This window comes from Galendromus occidentalis, unplaced genomic scaffold, assembly GCF_000255335.2.
Source record: "Galendromus occidentalis unplaced genomic scaffold, Mocc_1.1 scf7180000077484, whole genome shotgun sequence".
Classification (NCBI taxonomy): Eukaryota; Metazoa; Arthropoda; class Arachnida; order Mesostigmata; family Phytoseiidae; genus Galendromus; species Galendromus occidentalis.
Window position 1 is genome coordinate 1852433 of NW_003805472.1, and position 17363 is coordinate 1869795.

Sequence of the window (17363 nt, forward strand, 5' to 3'; positions counted from 1 at the left end):
GGGTACGCCACTGGATCTGACATGAATTGTTGCATCGGAGAGCTCCCGCGACAGAATCGGGTCGCCTTCGAACTCCGAGAGTCTGTCGAAGAGCGTGAGCGAGACACCGGCAGAAGAGGTATTCCGTGACTGGGGAGTTTCTCGAATACTCATGCGGTGACCCTAAAATTCGTTTATGGAGTTGTCACGGTCCGGCGGAGCGCGTTCGAAGGGGAAAGCTGCTGTTATCCGTCCGCCACGCGGGTCTCCAATTTGAAGGGTCCGATCGAGCCGCAACCCTCTCTCCAGCGCGAGCACAGCTGATCCGTGAGACGAACGGGAGAGGGAGCGCGCAGTACGAGTAGTGAGAGGTAGCCCATAAACACAGGGATTAGCAGACGAAATTCGTATGTTCTGGTGGGTTCGTGATGTTTTTGTGGAACATTCGTGAGACGGTGAGTAGCAGTACCAGCAGCAGCAGCAGCAGGAGCTGCCCTAACAGCGGAGCTGCCGTAGTGGAGTTAGCACAGAGACAGGTATCAGGAACGAGTGGAGCCGTCACGGTGCTTTTCTCGGGTTTCTGACAGCAACTAATCTGTACTGAACCTGTGCGGACCGCGAGCGGACTCGAGCTCGACCCGAGGCCCAGGGCCCCGCGAGCAGGGTGTTATTACGCAATTATCAGGCGTCTTCGGTGGTCGACGATACAATGGAAGAACAGGAGACAACCGCTGAAGTTCTTTTGCGCCGCGGCAAGAGAGGAGCTGCTAGCTACTTGCAGGTTAGTCATATGTATCATTCATGGGGTTTGCTCGACCTCCCAAGAGTTTGCACAGTTCTCCGAGGGTCGGAAGAGTTTCTGGCGAAGGATCAGAAGGGCAGGGCGAACAGCTGGTGAACCTCCATCGACCGACGTACTGTTGGGAGCTGTTCGCTGAATTTCTGGGATGAGCCTGCGCAGGGCGTTGGAGCTCTCATAGAAGAGGTCGGTGTTGTCGGATTCAGATTTTTTCTCCACGAAACTCTTCCGACTGTTGAGGACTTCGCAGCTGATGCAGCTGCGGAACGCGGATATTTTTTCGGTTCACGGAAAGATTTGTTGTGAATGCTGCACCATTTGTGTCGTTGTCATGGGAGAGATCCCATTTGTGTTGTGGGTGTCAATTCGTGATGGCTGTCGAACAACAAGCCCGCTCTGTTGTCGATCCTTATCGTGTAGCTCGGACAATATGAGAAGAACGAATAAAACTAGACGGTCCCCAAAACTTCACCGCGAGGCCAACTTATTCTGATCGTTGATCCTCATGACTCATGACGTATGACAAAGGTGCACTCTAGGGGAGGACTGAAGCTCATGGGGTCTGGCGCTTGTCACCTTCCTCTGGATCGAATTCGCAAGAGACAATCGTGAAATAATCCTTCCCGGAGGAGCAGGAACGCTCAATATAATCGAGGATTGAGACAGTCTTGATCTCGCGGGGGCTGAGTCAGTATCATTTTTCTCTCAGCCGGGCAAAGCCAAGACGGGGGGCAATTCATGTTCGATAACAACTTACGATCCTCAAGCTCGACTTGTTCTGTTCAAAGAACTTACTTCTCGAGAAAAGTCGCTCCCCTGATACAAGGAGTGGCTTCGAGAGGTCGGGATCAGTTCAGGAATCACCCTGATCAGAGTGCAGATTTCGGAGCAGCTGACTCGGTGAGATGATTTCGAACTACTCGCTGACAGTGTTGACCTTCGGTGCTACATCAGAATCCGGAGGGACGAGTGATCTAGGCTCCCGCTCGCTCCACGTGATATCTGGATGCGTGAATTTCACTAGGAACGCGATTCCCGTGTCTTTTCATCTCTGATTCTATCTGAGCCTCCCCCGAGCGTCTTCACGACTTCGTAGCATCGATCGTTTTGCGGGAATTCTCCCGCGTCCTACGCTGTTGGAGCAGTCTTCCCCGAAATTTCGGGAGTCCTACCCGAACTCGCACTCTCCGCGGAACGCGTCGAGTGATGCCTTCCCAACACCACGAACGGAAACTTCCCTCGTAGTGGGAAGCTGGCGCGGTGGTCATGAGCGAGAAAAACAAGCGTTCTGAATTCGCCTCTGACCGCGGGAACCTCTGGAAGGAGTCGTCTCGGGATGAAATCGATGACGCGACTCTTTCCGCTTCTAATTCCGGCGGTAGGGGCGATCGTTGACGGATTCGGGTATCCCGAATGGGTGACAGCTCCTGGCATACAGAATCAGTTTCGGGGCCTACTCAAGGATCGAGAAGATCTTCTACTCTTCCCACGAAGACGGAACCGAGGTCTTATCACTCGATTTCAAGCCAGTCTCCACTTGATTCCGGGGAAGCCGGCCGTATTTCCGAAGGCGAATCCTTCGTACAGGAAACGGCGCTCGCGGGTCAATATTATGAGAAACATGATGCGCTCCGGAGAGGAATGCAGTTCGAGACTGTGATGATCACATCCCGCGAGGCACGTCAGCATCAAAATTCCTTTCCTAGAGTATTAGGGATGATCCTCGGGATTGCCGAGGAAGTTCCGAAGAATGCCATGATTCAATTTGCGGCTTTACCATGGCTATATATATTTCTGCCAGAGAGGAATGGATGACTTGAATTAATGTGGTAAAGAACTCTCCCAGCGTCAGCACGTGTGCACAATCAGCGCTCCATTCAGAATAGAACACCCTCTCAGACGAGGAAGCTTCCAATTCACCTAAATAACATCTATCGAACTCCTCCACAGGCACACAGCCATCCAGCACAATTACTCAATGAACTCCTGAATTTCATCCTCGACCCAGCCAAACCAGTCGACATGTGGGACACTCAGGACTGGTGCAACTGGCTGATGGCGGGGGGAAGAACCCAGCCGATTTCGCGAACACAGGTGAGATCCCCCGTCAACCTTCGGGCCCTCGGACACGGATACTTGGAAAGAAATCGCTGTAAAGACTGGGATCGAAATCAAATCAATTCTTGATTTTCCAGTGAGACGTTACACTAATGCCACAATGTGTGGTCTTGTGTGGACGTCCAACTTTGTTGCATACCGGTGTCGAACCTGCGGAATATCCCCCTGCATGTCGCTATGCGCCCAGTGCTTTCGACTCGGTAATCACGAAGGCCACGACTTCAACATGTTCCGGTCGCAGGCGGGAGGAGCCTGCGATTGCGGCGATACGAACGTCATGAAAGATTCGGGCTTCTGTACGAGACACGGACGACTCAACGAAGAGAGCGATGCTGCGGATCGGATTCCTCCCCCGGACCTCCTTACGATCGCGCAGCTCATGATGCCCAGGGTGATCCTCAGACTCTTGCAGCATCTCCGCGAAACGTCCGCGATCGCGCCTGCCGAGCAACCGATGGCGTTGATTCGCGCGGATTCTTTCATCGGTGAGTAGAGGACATTGAGCGGCAGAACACTCATCGACGAAAGTCTCTCCTCCCCATATATGTATGAGTCGATCCGTGCGATTTTCTGATTCATAATCCCCGGCAGATTTCGTTGAAAAGCTCGCAGCAATGGGAGATCCGATGCGGGTCGTGATAACTCAGTCCCTCACGAACCCGTCCATGTATCAACAACTTACAAAGGAACGGGACGAGAACTACGAGCAGGCCAAGCAGCGACTGAAGAACTGGGAATGTCCCATCGATTTCAACGACGTGAAAGCCTTGCGACCAGAGCTCGTCCATGAGACGTTCCTGGAGGAGCTCGTTTTCTGGATGGTCAAGTGAGTATGCCTTGTTTTCTGAATGGAGGGGCACCCCCCGATCAATCGTCCGATTCCGACCTGCCAGTCCTACGATTCTCTCTCGACGACCATCACATCGAATAATTATTATCATGATCATCGATTCGTTGACGCATTTGCGAAGATCGACTCTGATCTGTCTACTCTTGTCACAGGTACGAGTGTCCCCAGAAGCTGACGTGTCTTCTCCTCAGTATGCTCCCTGAGCAGGACTACAAGGTCCAGTTCACAAGAACCTTCGTCATGCACTACACTAGGATTTCCCTGATGCTGACACAGTGCCGAGACAGTGAAACTCTATCGAATCGTGTCGTGCAGGTGTCCGTGCAACTGTTCTCGAACGAGGCACTCTCGCTACAGATGGTGCACGAGGCTCAGCTATTGCAAGTGATGGTGATCTCGATGAAGGCCATGATGAAGCGGACGCTACAGCAGTCGACTTTACAATTCGCCGAGAAAAACCTTCATTATGTGATCAACTGCGCGCACAAAATCACCAAACAACACTGTTACTGGCCTCTGGTATCAGATCTGAACAACATCCTCACGCACAAACGTGTCGTCATGGAATTCCTCAGCGACACCCGTCTCCTAGATGTCTGGTTCAATTTGTTATCCATGTACCAGGGAATGAACGTGCACCACCGTGAAACCGAGAGACACATAGAGTTCGAACCCAGTACGTATTGTGCGGCGTTTTCGGCAGAGCTCGAAGCCAGCGCGACTCCGATGTGGGCGTTTCTGATCCACCTCACCGATAAGGAGACTCTAAAGCTGAGCGTTCTAGTCCTCACGCAATGCGTCCTGGCTCTCGAGGATTTCTTCGATGCGATAAATTTCCGCGCCACGGACAAACCCACGATCGACCAGGCGAGCTTTCATCTTCCTCTACATCGGTATCTGGCCACCTTCATCAGGAACTGCGTCCTGTTCCAAGAATGCGGTGGCGTGGAAGAGATCTTCAAGGTCGCCGAAATAAGCAATACGTCGTTCATGAAGTGTCTTATCGCCCATCCACTGCAAACGATAATTTCTTTCTACGAGATTATCGCTGCCAACATGTGGGTACGCAACGGTCTCCACATGAAAGGACAAGCGATGACCTACATTCAGAGCCACTTCTGCAACTCGATGGTCGACCCCGACATTTTCCTCCTGCAAGTGTGCGGGTCGCAGTTGGATAACAACTGGTTCATCTCGACAGTGATAGAGAGATTCCGAGTCGGTCCCCTACTCACGCTTCAGAGTATGACTGCCGACGACGAATCCGATCTAGACGAAAAAATGGACGCAATGCTCAATTCGCTTCTCACGTTTTTGGCCACCCTCACCAGTGTTCGCACGATGATGAACGCAAACGAGGAGGAATGCACGCGCGAAGAAATGGTCTCGTTGCTGTGCATGTCTGACCGCACCCACTCTCAAATAATCGACTTGCTGCCCGAAAAATGCGGCCAATACGGCGCGAGTGTACCTCACTGTGATCGACACATGAACGCGGTGGCCGATTACAAGGCCCCCAATTTCGAAATGGGCGGCCATATGATCCAAGGCACATACACCCCGAAGGCGAGCGTGTGGGAGAATAGTTTCGATCCGATTCATACATTGTTGAGATCAGTGCACCGGAAAGATTATCAAGCCGCACTGAACCGATTCGCCGCCCACACCGGCATCAAGAATTGCTGGCCGCCGTACAGAATCCCACCAGGGGTCCATGAAGGGTGAGTGATTCGATGAATCCTTCCGAGTTCGGGAGCCGATGCGATATTTCGAAATCGAACGTTCTACTTCGGATGTTTCTGATTCCGTTCGTTTCAGGCTTCAAGACCCCCGTAAGCTGCTATTCTGCTCGAGTCTTCAAGCTTTAGCGTTCGTTATCCTCCACAAAGCCGTCAGTGGGCGCAACGAAGAAATCGACGAGCAGATTCTATCGTTAGCGGTGTATCTACTCGAATTGGCTGTCGAGTTTCATTCGAAAGACACTTGTCGTGCTTGCCGAGACCGCCAAGGTCCACTCGTTGCGCCCGATGAGGTTTTGGTGATTTCTGAAATCGGCGACGGAGTGGAGCACTTCAAGAACTGGTACCCCAGTTCGTGCCCGATAATCTCAAGTTTGACGCTAATCAAGAACGTGGAAATCGTGGAAACGAATGAGGATGCTACAGAAAGCGCGTCAACTGCCCTCAAGTGAGCTCGATTTTTTTTGTCTTTCTCTCTCCCTAACCTCTCGACGAGTTCCGTATCCTCCCCCACCCCTTCCTCCCTTTTCGAAGCGATGCTCACCTTCTGCCTTCACCAGAGTGACGTCTATGGATCTCGACCTCGAAAATGCAGACGATCAAACTGCTGCAATCACGCACGTTCAACATGAAGACTCTGATGCGAAAGTAGGCTTACTCGTGGATCTCAGATCCGAAGCTTCGGCTGGAACCTCCTCTAACGACGATTCGCAATACGCTCTCTTGTTGCGGCACTCTGTCGAGCTCATGCCAACCCATTCGGGACGGGTGAGTCAAACTTCTCTCCCAGACCGAGAAAGTAACAGGAACCGGGAAAATTCCCATTTCCCTACCTGATCGACTGATCTCCTGATTTGTCTTCGCTTCACAGGCTGTCAGCTGTGCCATGGAAACGGATGATAGTGACGCGGATTTGATTGATTTCTCTGAAGACGCCACAATGGCCTCCTTGCCTGCTCCTATGCCATTACGATATCTAGTTGGAGTGAATGAGAGTATCGTCTCGCTTCTGCTTAAACTCTATGCCAAACTGGCGTCGTCTTCGTCCCGAAGCGGCGGTCAGACCTCATCGCCGCGTCGACGGATTTATAGAACTCCCCAGGAAGAGGGTCAAGTGTCCGTGCCCACCAGCCGTATCGGAGACGGCGTACATTTCGTCGGTACGTACATGCCCTGATCCAGGGCTGTTCCTCCCGTTAACTTCCCTCAAATTCGAGTATCCGTCGCCGCGCTCATCAGGAGTATCTGAAAGCGTTCAACAAGCCGGCAATAATTCGTTTTCGTTCCAGGAATTTTGTTGGATCGGTATTGCCTTTCGCACTCGTCTGTCGAAGCGAGAATACGCCAAATACGGGACTCTATCTGGCCTTCGGAAGTCCAGGAAGGCGTACAAGCGCCTTCGAAGACCGACGCTCAATTGAAAGAAGAAAGACGGAAGAAGGCACGAGAACGTCAACAGAAGCTCATGCAGGAGTTCGCGAACCGCCAAAAATCCTTTTTGAAACAATGCAACGAAGTCATCGACGACGAAATGGTGAGTCCCTCCGTGGACCTTTATCGCTACGGAAGCACATCGATCCATCCCGATGATGATCTGCTGTCTAATGCTCGCTCTATGCTCGATCCCGCGCTCATTCTATTCCCCATTAATTTTTGCAGCCGGAGTCGAAGGAGGAAGAGAAGGAAGTCTGCCTCAAAGAGTACGAGTGTGTAATATGTAGTCAAACCTCGCCAACGACTGCTGAGAGACCCGTAGCCATGGTGGTGCTACTCCAAGCAACCAGCGGTGAGTCTGAACCTCCTCGGAGAGAATGACCTCCGTGATTTTTCTGCTTATCGAAGAACCACGCGCACCGACGCATGTTAGAGAATTGATTTTTCCCAGTACTCGGACACGCCCGACCGCAAGGGGAAGGTCCCTGTAATCTACCGTGCAGTGATCTGGAGAGTCTACCTTCGTCAACAAGTCGAGCGAGCTACTCGAAACAAAAATTCGAGGAGCTCACCCGACATTTCGATTCGTCCAGCTGGTACCGATCGGCCAACATCGGTAAGACACTCGAATGCAGTCGAGCTCGAATAGGCGATCGATCTCAATCAATCGGAGAAATCTACGGTCTGACTGAAGCAGCCGACCTGAGAGAGCTTTTTCGATCCCCCAGGTTGGGAAGGCGGCGTACATGTACAAACCTGTGGGCATTACTTGCACGTCGATTGTCACAAATCCTATATGCTATCGCAACGGAGTCAACATCATCAAGATTTCCACCGAATGATGCAGACGCTGGCTCCAGAGAGAGGAGAATACCTCTGCCCCTTGTGTCGTCAGCTTGCCAATTCCGTTCTGCCCATTCATCCATCTACGGGGGAGCACCAAGCGGTCGTTCAATGCAGTCCGCGAACACATATCAACGTCGCGACAGAGATGTCGGACCTCATGGCTGGCCTGCCAACGCCGTCCACGAGTATCCTGAAGGAGATGTCCGCCTTCATGGAAGACCTCACGAACGCCACCTACGTCCAATATCGCACATTCGTCTATCTGAGAACGTCACATCCTCTGAGTCTGTTCGTGTGCTCGTTAGCGCGAACTAATCTCGAGATCGATCTTCTGCTTCACGATGGACAGCTACCACCGAGCACTCCCGACCAGGCGGCCAGTAGTTCGTCGATTGGACCGCGGAAAAGTTGCTTCGTGCCTCTTTTCCACGTGTTGGCGCTTCATCTTAAGGTATTCCTGCAACATGAACAAGCGAAAGAGGTAGTGAATTGTCTCTAATGTTTAAAACCAGACGACGTGCGCATGGGTCTCCCCTGGACAGCATGTGAAGAGCCCGGAAACGAATCTGACGGCGCACCCCGAAGGTTATCATAGCGGAGTGTTCATGGTGACGCTCGAAACTTTAGCTATCGCACGTTTTCTTCGATTTTGCGTTTTGATGCGTGAATTTGTTCCTGGTTTACCTCCATTGATCACAAATCACTGACTCCCACTACTGGCGGACGGAAGAGCGTGGTGCCGTTCATCGCCCTGACAGAGAAATTTTCTTTGCAGGCCCTCGCGGAGTCGCCCCTCTTCCACGTTTGGCATTCTCTGACGGGCCTGCCCGTCGAAAATACCACCTCGCTGGCTCCTATGCAGAAGCACGTACCGTTCCTCATCCGAGACATCAGTTCGATGCTCATCGAGTTCCTATTGAGCCTCCCTCTCAATCTCGACAAGGTTAGGAGAATAGCGGAGTCATCGGAGCTCGACTACGAGTCGTCGAAGAACGATGGGGCCTGAAATTTTCGTGAAGTCTCAGTTTCTCCATCTTTTCAAGGTTTATTTCACCTGCGTCGTCCGAGTGCTCTATTCCCTAGCCGTGGCCCAGAGCGTTTCCCGAACCCTCTGTCGAATGACCAGAGCCGAGACGCATGAGCTGCAGGAGAAACTGGACCGGAACCCTACGGCTGGTTTCTACCCGTGCATCTCAGTCATCTTGTTGCATTTGAGGAGAATGGGATTTCTCAACTGCGACGAGACCGAAGAGCCCGGCTTGCGCGGTCAACAATTTGAGAGGTAATTTATCAGGACCTGCCAAAAAGCCCGCGACGGGAGCGAGAACCATCTTAGGAGCTTCGTATCAGCGTATCAGGATCAATAGGGTTCCGGGGAACAGCTGAATATGTGAATTAGAACCTTGGGTTTTAACGACGGAACTGTCTCTCTCCAGCTACATCGAACGGAGCGTCATACCTTTCTTGAGGATATGCGCTCTGCTCCAAATGCATCTCTTCAATGAGCAATTGCCGAAGAGGGAAGGCAGCGAATTCAGAGCACTGAGCTCGTTCCTCGGGTTGGGCGAGGAACAGACCGGTTCAGCTCAACCTTCAACGCCTCCGAACGTGAGTCCCGTGGGGAAAATCAAAAGGAGAAAATTACGCGACCGTGCTCATGACTCCAATCAAATCATTTGGTCAAACCCGCATACTTTCACAGGCTCTATCCATCGTCCAATGGGCGACTGACGGAATCGGCCTTGTCGGCCAATGGTGCAAGGAGCTCGGTTGTTTCGTCGAAGCTGACAGAGCTGCCGCGCGATCGCTGCTCGTGGATCAACCGCTCAGCTGGCGGCAGCCATATCTCCTCGGATTACCAAAGAACTATTCCGTGCTTTTCGAATACTACCATCGGAAATCGTGCACCGTGTGCCAAAGCTGCCCTCAGGATCCTTCGTTGTGCCTCGCTTGTGGTACTCTTGTCTGCCTGAGGTATGCGGAAAACTCGATTCATGGACGAATTACGTGGCGGAGGATCACGTGTAAATTTCGATCAACTAGATGTCCGGAACTAATTTGTTCCTTCTTTCTTCCGATCAGAGAGGTCTGCTGTCGTCGTCAGGATACGGCTTATTTCGAAGCGGTGCAACACTCAATCGATTGCGGAGCGGGAACCGCTGTGTTCCTCCAAGTCAATTCTACTTCGATCATTGTCATCCGAGGGAAGCGAGCTTGTCTCTGGGGCAGCGTGTACCTCGACTCGTTCGGCGAAGAGGATCGTGACCTCAAACGCGGTAGGCTGATGTTTGCTTTTATTCATATCGCTCGCTTGACTTGGTGCCCGCAGAAGAATCGCTCGAGACACTCGAGATGCTTGCCGCTAATCTCCCCCGATGCTTCCAGGCAAACCTCTGTATTTGAGTGAAGATCGGTACGCCCTGCTGCAACATCAGTGGGTGACCCATTCATTCGACCATTGCACCCACAAGAGATGGGCGTGGCACAAGGACAGCTTATAAGACGGACTCGGAGGAAGACATCACGTTGCCAATACTCCGTGCTGCTTCCATCCGGAGACATCTGATTGCATGAGATGGCGGACAGAGGAAAAACTTTTCTCTTCCCCGCGAGAGGAGAAGGTTCGCATTGAGAATGCGTCGATCTCGCATACATGAGAGCCTCCGATAACAGACCTCGGAATCGGTCGAAACGTGTTCGCGGACGACCGGCCTGACCCGGAGCTCCTCCACCGCTTCGAGGAGGAGCAGATCCCATCGAGTTCGAGAGCTGCCCCGCGGCGTACAAACGTCGACGTATCGAAGCCCAAGGAGCACTGCGTGGGAGCTCGGTCGTCTCTTCGTTCGCTGTTGGTTCCGGAAGTAGAGACAGCGTCACAAAGCTTTAGGAAGTTTGAGACTAGGTCTTGAGTTGACGCCGTCGCTATGGTAGGACGGAATCGAATGACTTTTGTTCTCTGGAAAATAACGGATCTTACGTCTCGACGACGGAAAAAGCAGATTCTTGAGAACGTTCTTCCTGCCACCGCCGCCGACGTCGACCACGTTGACGACGAGGTTGTTGGGGGAAGTTCGTTGGAAATCATTGGCGCAAGACACGTCGCGTCGGCAGACGATGTACAGAGAAGATTAATATACAATTTTGGTCGCGCTTTCCCCGCCTATCCCAAAAGGAGAGAATGGAAAGGAGCAAGTCCAGTCGCTTAGGAGCGACTCGACTGGTACGCACACTTGTGATAGATGAATCATTGAACGATGTTCATACCCGTGAGGGAAGTCGATCTAGAGTAACGAACCGGCATGCGAACTTCTAGGAAAACAGAAAAAAATGCAGCTGATACGCTAAGATACGATGACACCATGTTATGGTCTTACACTAACTGGAAAAACTTGTAGCCGGGTCTGAGTTGAGCTTGAAATAAATCATTGAAACATGCCTATCGGCGAGAAGTCGGCGCTTTTCCAACGGGAATACTCCTGGAATACGAGGTCGAGGGAGGAATAAAATACAATGAAAGAGACCTGCGCAGGATTACCGCGGGCTCCATCTCGCTTGGAAGCCGACGACTCAAGCCCCAAGGACTCCATGGGCAGGGTCGGCGCTCGCTCCGAACGAGCGACGACACCATGAAGGCACCATGAATCGCTACGCTGGACTCCAGGGTTGAACCCGCGACCGCCCGATTCTCATGTCCGCGGAGTCCGATGCTGAGAACAAAGCCATTCGGTCGGGATCTGGCAAAGCGTACAAGCTCGCGGAGGTGACCCGAAGACTGACTGATAGGCTGGGAATCCGAGGGAAGAGAAGGAGAGCTTGCTTTTCTTCGGCACGACCGATGGCTACACGTTCACAATGTAGTATATTTGGCTGCTGTTGGTATACGTAGCATAAACCTCCAGCGGCAGGATTTCTTAGACTTCCACCTCGCTCGCTGCTGTGTCGCCGAGCGAGTGCGCCTTCGGGACGCTCTCCGATGTCCTCAACCCCATACTCACTCGTTTTCTCCCTACTCCTGCCGGGTCACCCCTCGTTGGACTCTCTCAATTCGATCAGAAATAATGGCCAAACCTCACAGAACTGTTCACTCTGTTATTCATTAGCGAGACGGTGTGGCTGATCACAGTTGGGGCGAATCAAGTACTCCAGCTTCCGGTATTCAGCATGGGATCGAGAGAGCCAGAGAACCTCCTGGTCCGGCGTCTTCGCTCCGCGATGCGAGGCAAGTTCATGCTGTGAACTTTTTTCATTTCTAATTGACTTTATTGCGCAAGCTTTGTGAATTAGGCGAAGTGAAGAGTTCTCAAGTACCTATCGGGGGATCGCAGCCTTACTGAGGATATTCGCTCTCGGTGAGGCGAGAGGCGGGCAGTGGGTCTCCGTGCTCTCCTTGACAAGCCTGTTCGGTATTCCGTCGATGCCCGCCGGCGGAGGGATCAGACTTGACGGGCGCTATTCTTCTCATCGAGCTCCGAAATCTTGAGGTGTATCACAGGTTCGCCATAAGAGAACACTCCTGTCAGGGGAGGATCACTACCTGAGGGGGTTCGTATACGGAAGGTTTGATATCTGAGGAGGTTCCTCACTCGGGAGGTCCGATGGAGTAGACCCAATTTTTCCGGCGATCCGAAGTTCTTCGTATCCGGCCCTTCGCATTAGTGAAGTTTGAGAAGGCGAAGGAAATCTCAACGGTCTCAATGGAAACCGTTGTTTGCCTCAGAACTCTGTGCGGAAGTCTCATCCGGGGATCTGATTTTGCCGTACAAGAATGAATGATGATGTTCTATCATTCCTTTGCCTATTGCGCGGTGCTGCTTCCAGCCGCGGAAGCGCGAATCGTCAGGCATCCTCCCCGTGGAGCCCCTCGATCTGGAAGCGGACTCCATCCGTCCATGGAGCAGAGGACCGAGCTCTTCCCAATACAGAGCCGATTCTGACGAATGCCTTTCCGGGTCGGGCGGGAATCTGCGAATGGAGCGGAAGCGCTTTCGATGTACTCCCTCGAAGGGAGCTAGGGATTCACCAGCGACTTCAGGGGTTTGGGATAGCATCGAATCTCGAATCGACGGAAGATCGCAGTCTCAGGCCGCGATTACGTCGATATCGTTTGCGTGATGCCCTGTTCCAGAGTCGAAGTTTCTGATCACCGGATCGAGTCACCTATTATACCCTGGCTCGATGAGGCGCTACCGTATAGACCTTTCGTTCTTCAATCGCCCACCGCCGCGAATGACCAGACCCCGTCCTCATTGAACCATCTCCGACGATGATGATAATGCCAATTGCGGATGGAGGAAGGAACAGCGAATTCTACAGCAGTTCGAAGGCTCTCTTCACGAGTCCGATGACGACAGGAGACACCTTCATGTTAGGGAAGCCCGTTTACTCCCTCATGCGGAAAGTCGGGTTCTAGATAGAGACATCTGAGTTCACCCCTAAGGGAGACAACCCCGAACGGGCTCTCGTCTGGCCCCCTCCAGAACTCTAGTTGCCCCCCCAAAGAAAAATACTGTGCGCGCCCCTGACTACAGAGATCATATCTGGTAGTAGAGTGATCTAGGCCACTCGGTTGCAACATTGCAAGCCCATCAATCGGGATTGACTCAAAACAGTCATTCATTTCTCATGAATGAGTCATGGACAGCCCAAGCTCACCCAACGAACCTTGATCTCGGTTGCTTTCACTCAGACAGGGGGTCGCTCGCTCATTAGTCTATGCAGAACCCATTTCGGAAGCTCCTCTCCCACTTAACACCTTTCACCGAATCAGACTTCTCTAAAAGAACCGAAATGAGTTTTGATAATCACAGAAGAGTTCTGAATCGTCCCAGTGGTCCGCGCCCGTTTCTTCCATCATATGCTCTCTGAAGACGAGGAGTGTGGCTTGTGCTTGAGCTAGTGACCAACTTCGGGTGTTCGCTCGTTGCATGGCTGGAGAGGAATCCAGTCATATCACCTGACGTATTCTCTGAGGAGCATTTTCTGTGCGCGAGCCTTCAACCCTAGGGCCAGTGACAACGTTCGATTTTTGACTCGTCGCAGGACTAGACCGAACTCTAGGTCAATCAGGTCCGGATCCTGCTCTCGAAATTCGACCCGGTCGAAACAATGGTTCTTCGGTCAGTGAAACGCAGTTATGATGACGAAGAGGCACTTCAGCAACCCATCGACGAGAGAGCTCCCAAGCTGCGGATGGATCTCGAAGCCCGGGATGAACACGGAAGAGTGATGTTTCCCGTGGATCGAAGTCAGTTCGGCGTGCCAGTCCCGGGTTATGACGTGTTGGGCGTGAATAATTACGCTCAAATGCCAGTGTTGGCTCCGAACAGAAACCAAGCTCAGATTCACGCTCCATTCCTGGATCCGGCGCAGCCTTCGGCCCAATGGCATCCCAAGTGGGAACTTTGCCGTGTAATCGCTGGTCACGAGGACTGGGTCCGTTGCGTTGCGTTCGATCCCGCTAACGAATGGTTCTGCACTGGCTCGAGCGACCGGATGATTAAAATTTGGGACCTGGCCTCAGGCACACTGAAGCTCACGCTGAGCGGACACATCGCGGGGGTTCGCGGTCTCGCAGTGAGTCAGTATCATCCATACCTGTTCAGCTGCGGTGAAGATACGCAAGTGAAATGCTGGGATCTCGAGCAGAACCAAGTGATCCGAGACTACCACGGTCATCTCTCTGGGGTCCACACCCTGAGTTTGCATCCTAAAATCGATAACGTTATCGTCACTGGCGGTCGGGACTGGACAGCTCGCGTGTGGGACATGCGAATGAAATCCTCCATCCTTACGCTCGCGAGTCACACAGATACCGTGGTCAGGGTCCTGGTTCGAGCGACCGAACCTCAAATCATAAGCGGCAGCCACGACTCCACGGTCCGTCTCTGGGACATCGTTGCGGGGAAACCTCGAGAGACACTGAGCCATGACAATGTATCAGTGAGAGATCTCGCAATGCATCCGACCCTCGACATGTTCGCCTCAGCGGCTTCAAACCACATCTGGCAGTGGACGTGTCCCGATGGCCAACTCATCAAGAACCTCGCGGAACACAATACGGTCGTTAACTGTCTCGCTGTGAACCATAGCAACGTTCTTGTCTCCGGTGGCGACGACGGCTCGATGCACTTCTGGGACTGGAAGTCGGGAGACAACTTCCAGAATCTAACGACGCCCGTTCAACCCGGCTCGATCGGGAGCGAGGCCGGCATTTTCCAAATGGCTTTCGATGCCTCCGGGAGCAGGTTGGTAACATGCGAGGCCGATCAGACGATCAAGATCTTCATGCAAGAGGGAATGGCGACGGAGAGGTTATGAGCATAAACTATATGTGCATAGAGGAACATCTGGACCCAATAAAATAAGACTAATATAAGTTCGAGTCGTTTATCAATCATCTCGGATGATGTGCGAGAGCACCGCACCGTCTTCCTCCTATTCTGATTTTCTGCTTGGGATCATCGACAACTCTCTCATCTGCATCCCATCAAAATCGTTTGTATTCTCGTCCAGAGACCACAAGGAACTCGCTCCCATTCCGCCATCCTTCATCGCCATGTTCCAATGGGCTCTCGTAGCAATTTCGACGGCTCATGAAGTTCTGCCTGCATGACAAGATCCGACCTGTTTATCTTCGACCTCGTCCGATCGCAGCCGCCTCCGAAGAGCATGTGGACAAAGAGCCCGACCGATCATTGAGAGGCCGGGGAGATGTCTCCTTCCAAGAGGACTCGTTGGAAAATGAGAAGTGCGGACGCAGGATGATTCGAGAAACAATCTCCGATGATCAGCTATTCGTCGCCAGAGGGAGGTCGACCGTCGGAAACGACCGCACTCACAATGTACTGTCTGCGCCGAAAGAGCCCGCCCATGGCGTGCCACCTCGAGCCGGATGGTCCATAGTTCGTGCGCGGCCTTGCGGATATTTCTGATTCAGAGCCCTCCTCGAAGGGAGCGGTTGAGGAGATGTCGAAGCCTCGCTCTCTTTCTCTCTGGGATGAGAGTCAGCCGAATCCTTAAGAATCCTGCAGCATCACACGTGGGGGACTTCTCAAATTCGAGCCACGATGTGAAGGCCGAACGGTAGGCCGAAAGAATATTCTTCTAATCGCCGGCTCAAGCTTCCGGGGCTGGAAGTTTCGATGCATCGCAAGAGGAGGGCGATTCCGTCTCGGAGAATCATCTCTGACTACGTCACGTCCCGAAGCTCGATCTCTTTTCACCTCTTTTACGACATATGTGATTGACCAGAATTCAGCGAAAGTTCCCGTGAACATTCCCGGAGTCTTATGCGCTTGAAATGCCTCATTCCCGCTGGGGTACTGAAGACCAGGCATAGAAGTCAATCGGATGTCTCGGACGTGGTACTGTTCGGAGACTCGGGGGAGAAGCCAACATCGAATGCTTGAGTAAAAGGTGAAGGTTGTCCGAAAAACACTTATTGTTGGGTTCTGTGGGAGTTGAAGCGAGAGCTGTTGAGAGACAACCACACCGATGGGTAACTAGGAAGCGAATGAATGACGCGGCCAAAGACGGCCGCCTTTTATTGTACAACCTCAAGAACGACGAAGCCGGGACCCAAATGCACTATGCCGAATTCGGCACAGAATTTTGCATACTCGGCAGACGTAAATTGGGGCCCATTGTCGCTCACCAGCGTGTCTGGTGGTCCCAGCAAACGGAATAAACGGCGGAGATATCCGATTACAGCAGCGGAAGTAGTGGAAGCCAACCACTGAGCATCCAACAACTTCGAGAAGCTATCACCGATGACCGATGACCACAAAGGATTTCCCTTTATGAGGTTCGCCAAAATCGATATGAAGTCTTGACCAAGGTTTAGTCGTACTAGGCCAAGGACTCAATGGAGCCTTCAGCGGAGCTGACAGAGTTTGCAAGCAGCGCGAGCACTTCATGACGAAAACTTCGATGTTGGGTCCCGGCTTCGTCGTTCTTGAGATTGTACAATAAAAGGCCATCTTTGGCCGCGTCATTCATTCGCTTCCTAGCTACCCATCGGTGTCGTTGTCTCTCAAGAGCTCTCGCTCCCAACTTCCACAGAACCCAACAGTGGCGCAGCCGGCAGGATCCAACACTTATGATGTTTTGTCGGGCCTTTCAAAGGTGATAGCCTGCCATCGGTATTTGAGATTTCGCGCCGCTTCCGGCAGCCAAAGCGACTCTGTCCCTCGCCGCTGTCGAATTCGTCTGCTAACTCCCCCACCAATCGTCGCGAAATCCTACCATTCGGCCGACAGCACCAGCCGCCGCAGATAGAAAAACAAGTAGCATATGTGCCGTCGCCGCCGCGGCAGTCATACGCTCGGTCGTCGCTGTGCAACGAAAACGGCCTGGAACGCCGTCTATGCGATCGCGGTTCGATCCGCGTGACTTCGTTCAGGAGCAGGACAGTGGGGCATCTGCCCGTCCCCTCTGCAGCGCTGGCTGACGTCGTGCAATTCCACCGCAAACTGCTGGGCTAGCTGTCACTCGAACATCGACCTCAGCAGAGCTGTCAGAGTGAGTGTTCTCCTTCGAGAGTTCGGGCGGATTCGACGTCCTACCGGATCCCATGGCGTTTCCTGAACTGTGACTTGTG

The 17363-nt window shown here is 52.6% G+C and overlaps 1 protein-coding gene and 1 pseudogene across 1 annotated transcript; both read left to right on the forward strand.

The window, feature by feature from the left end:
- The first annotated feature begins 688 nt into the window (after positions 1 to 688).
- Ubr3 (Ubr3 ubiquitin ligase) lies at positions 689 to 10298 on the forward strand. Its single transcript, XM_029112115.1, is given in 19 exon segments — positions 689 to 760; positions 2729 to 2846; positions 2849 to 2872; positions 2974 to 3381; positions 3488 to 3722; positions 3899 to 5467; positions 5565 to 5933; positions 6046 to 6253; positions 6357 to 6645; positions 6775 to 7031; positions 7157 to 7271; positions 7371 to 7535; positions 7648 to 8216; positions 8541 to 8708; positions 8809 to 9047; positions 9202 to 9379; positions 9381 to 9739; positions 9848 to 10041; positions 10151 to 10298. Coding segments are annotated over 19 exon segments (5652 nt in total). The 3' UTR covers positions 10267 to 10298.
- A 3572-nt stretch (positions 10299 to 13870) lies between these two features.
- On the forward strand, positions 13871 to 15082 carry LOC100904192 (pleiotropic regulator 1 pseudogene; annotated as a pseudogene).
- Positions 15083 to 17363: the final 2281 nt, after the last annotated feature.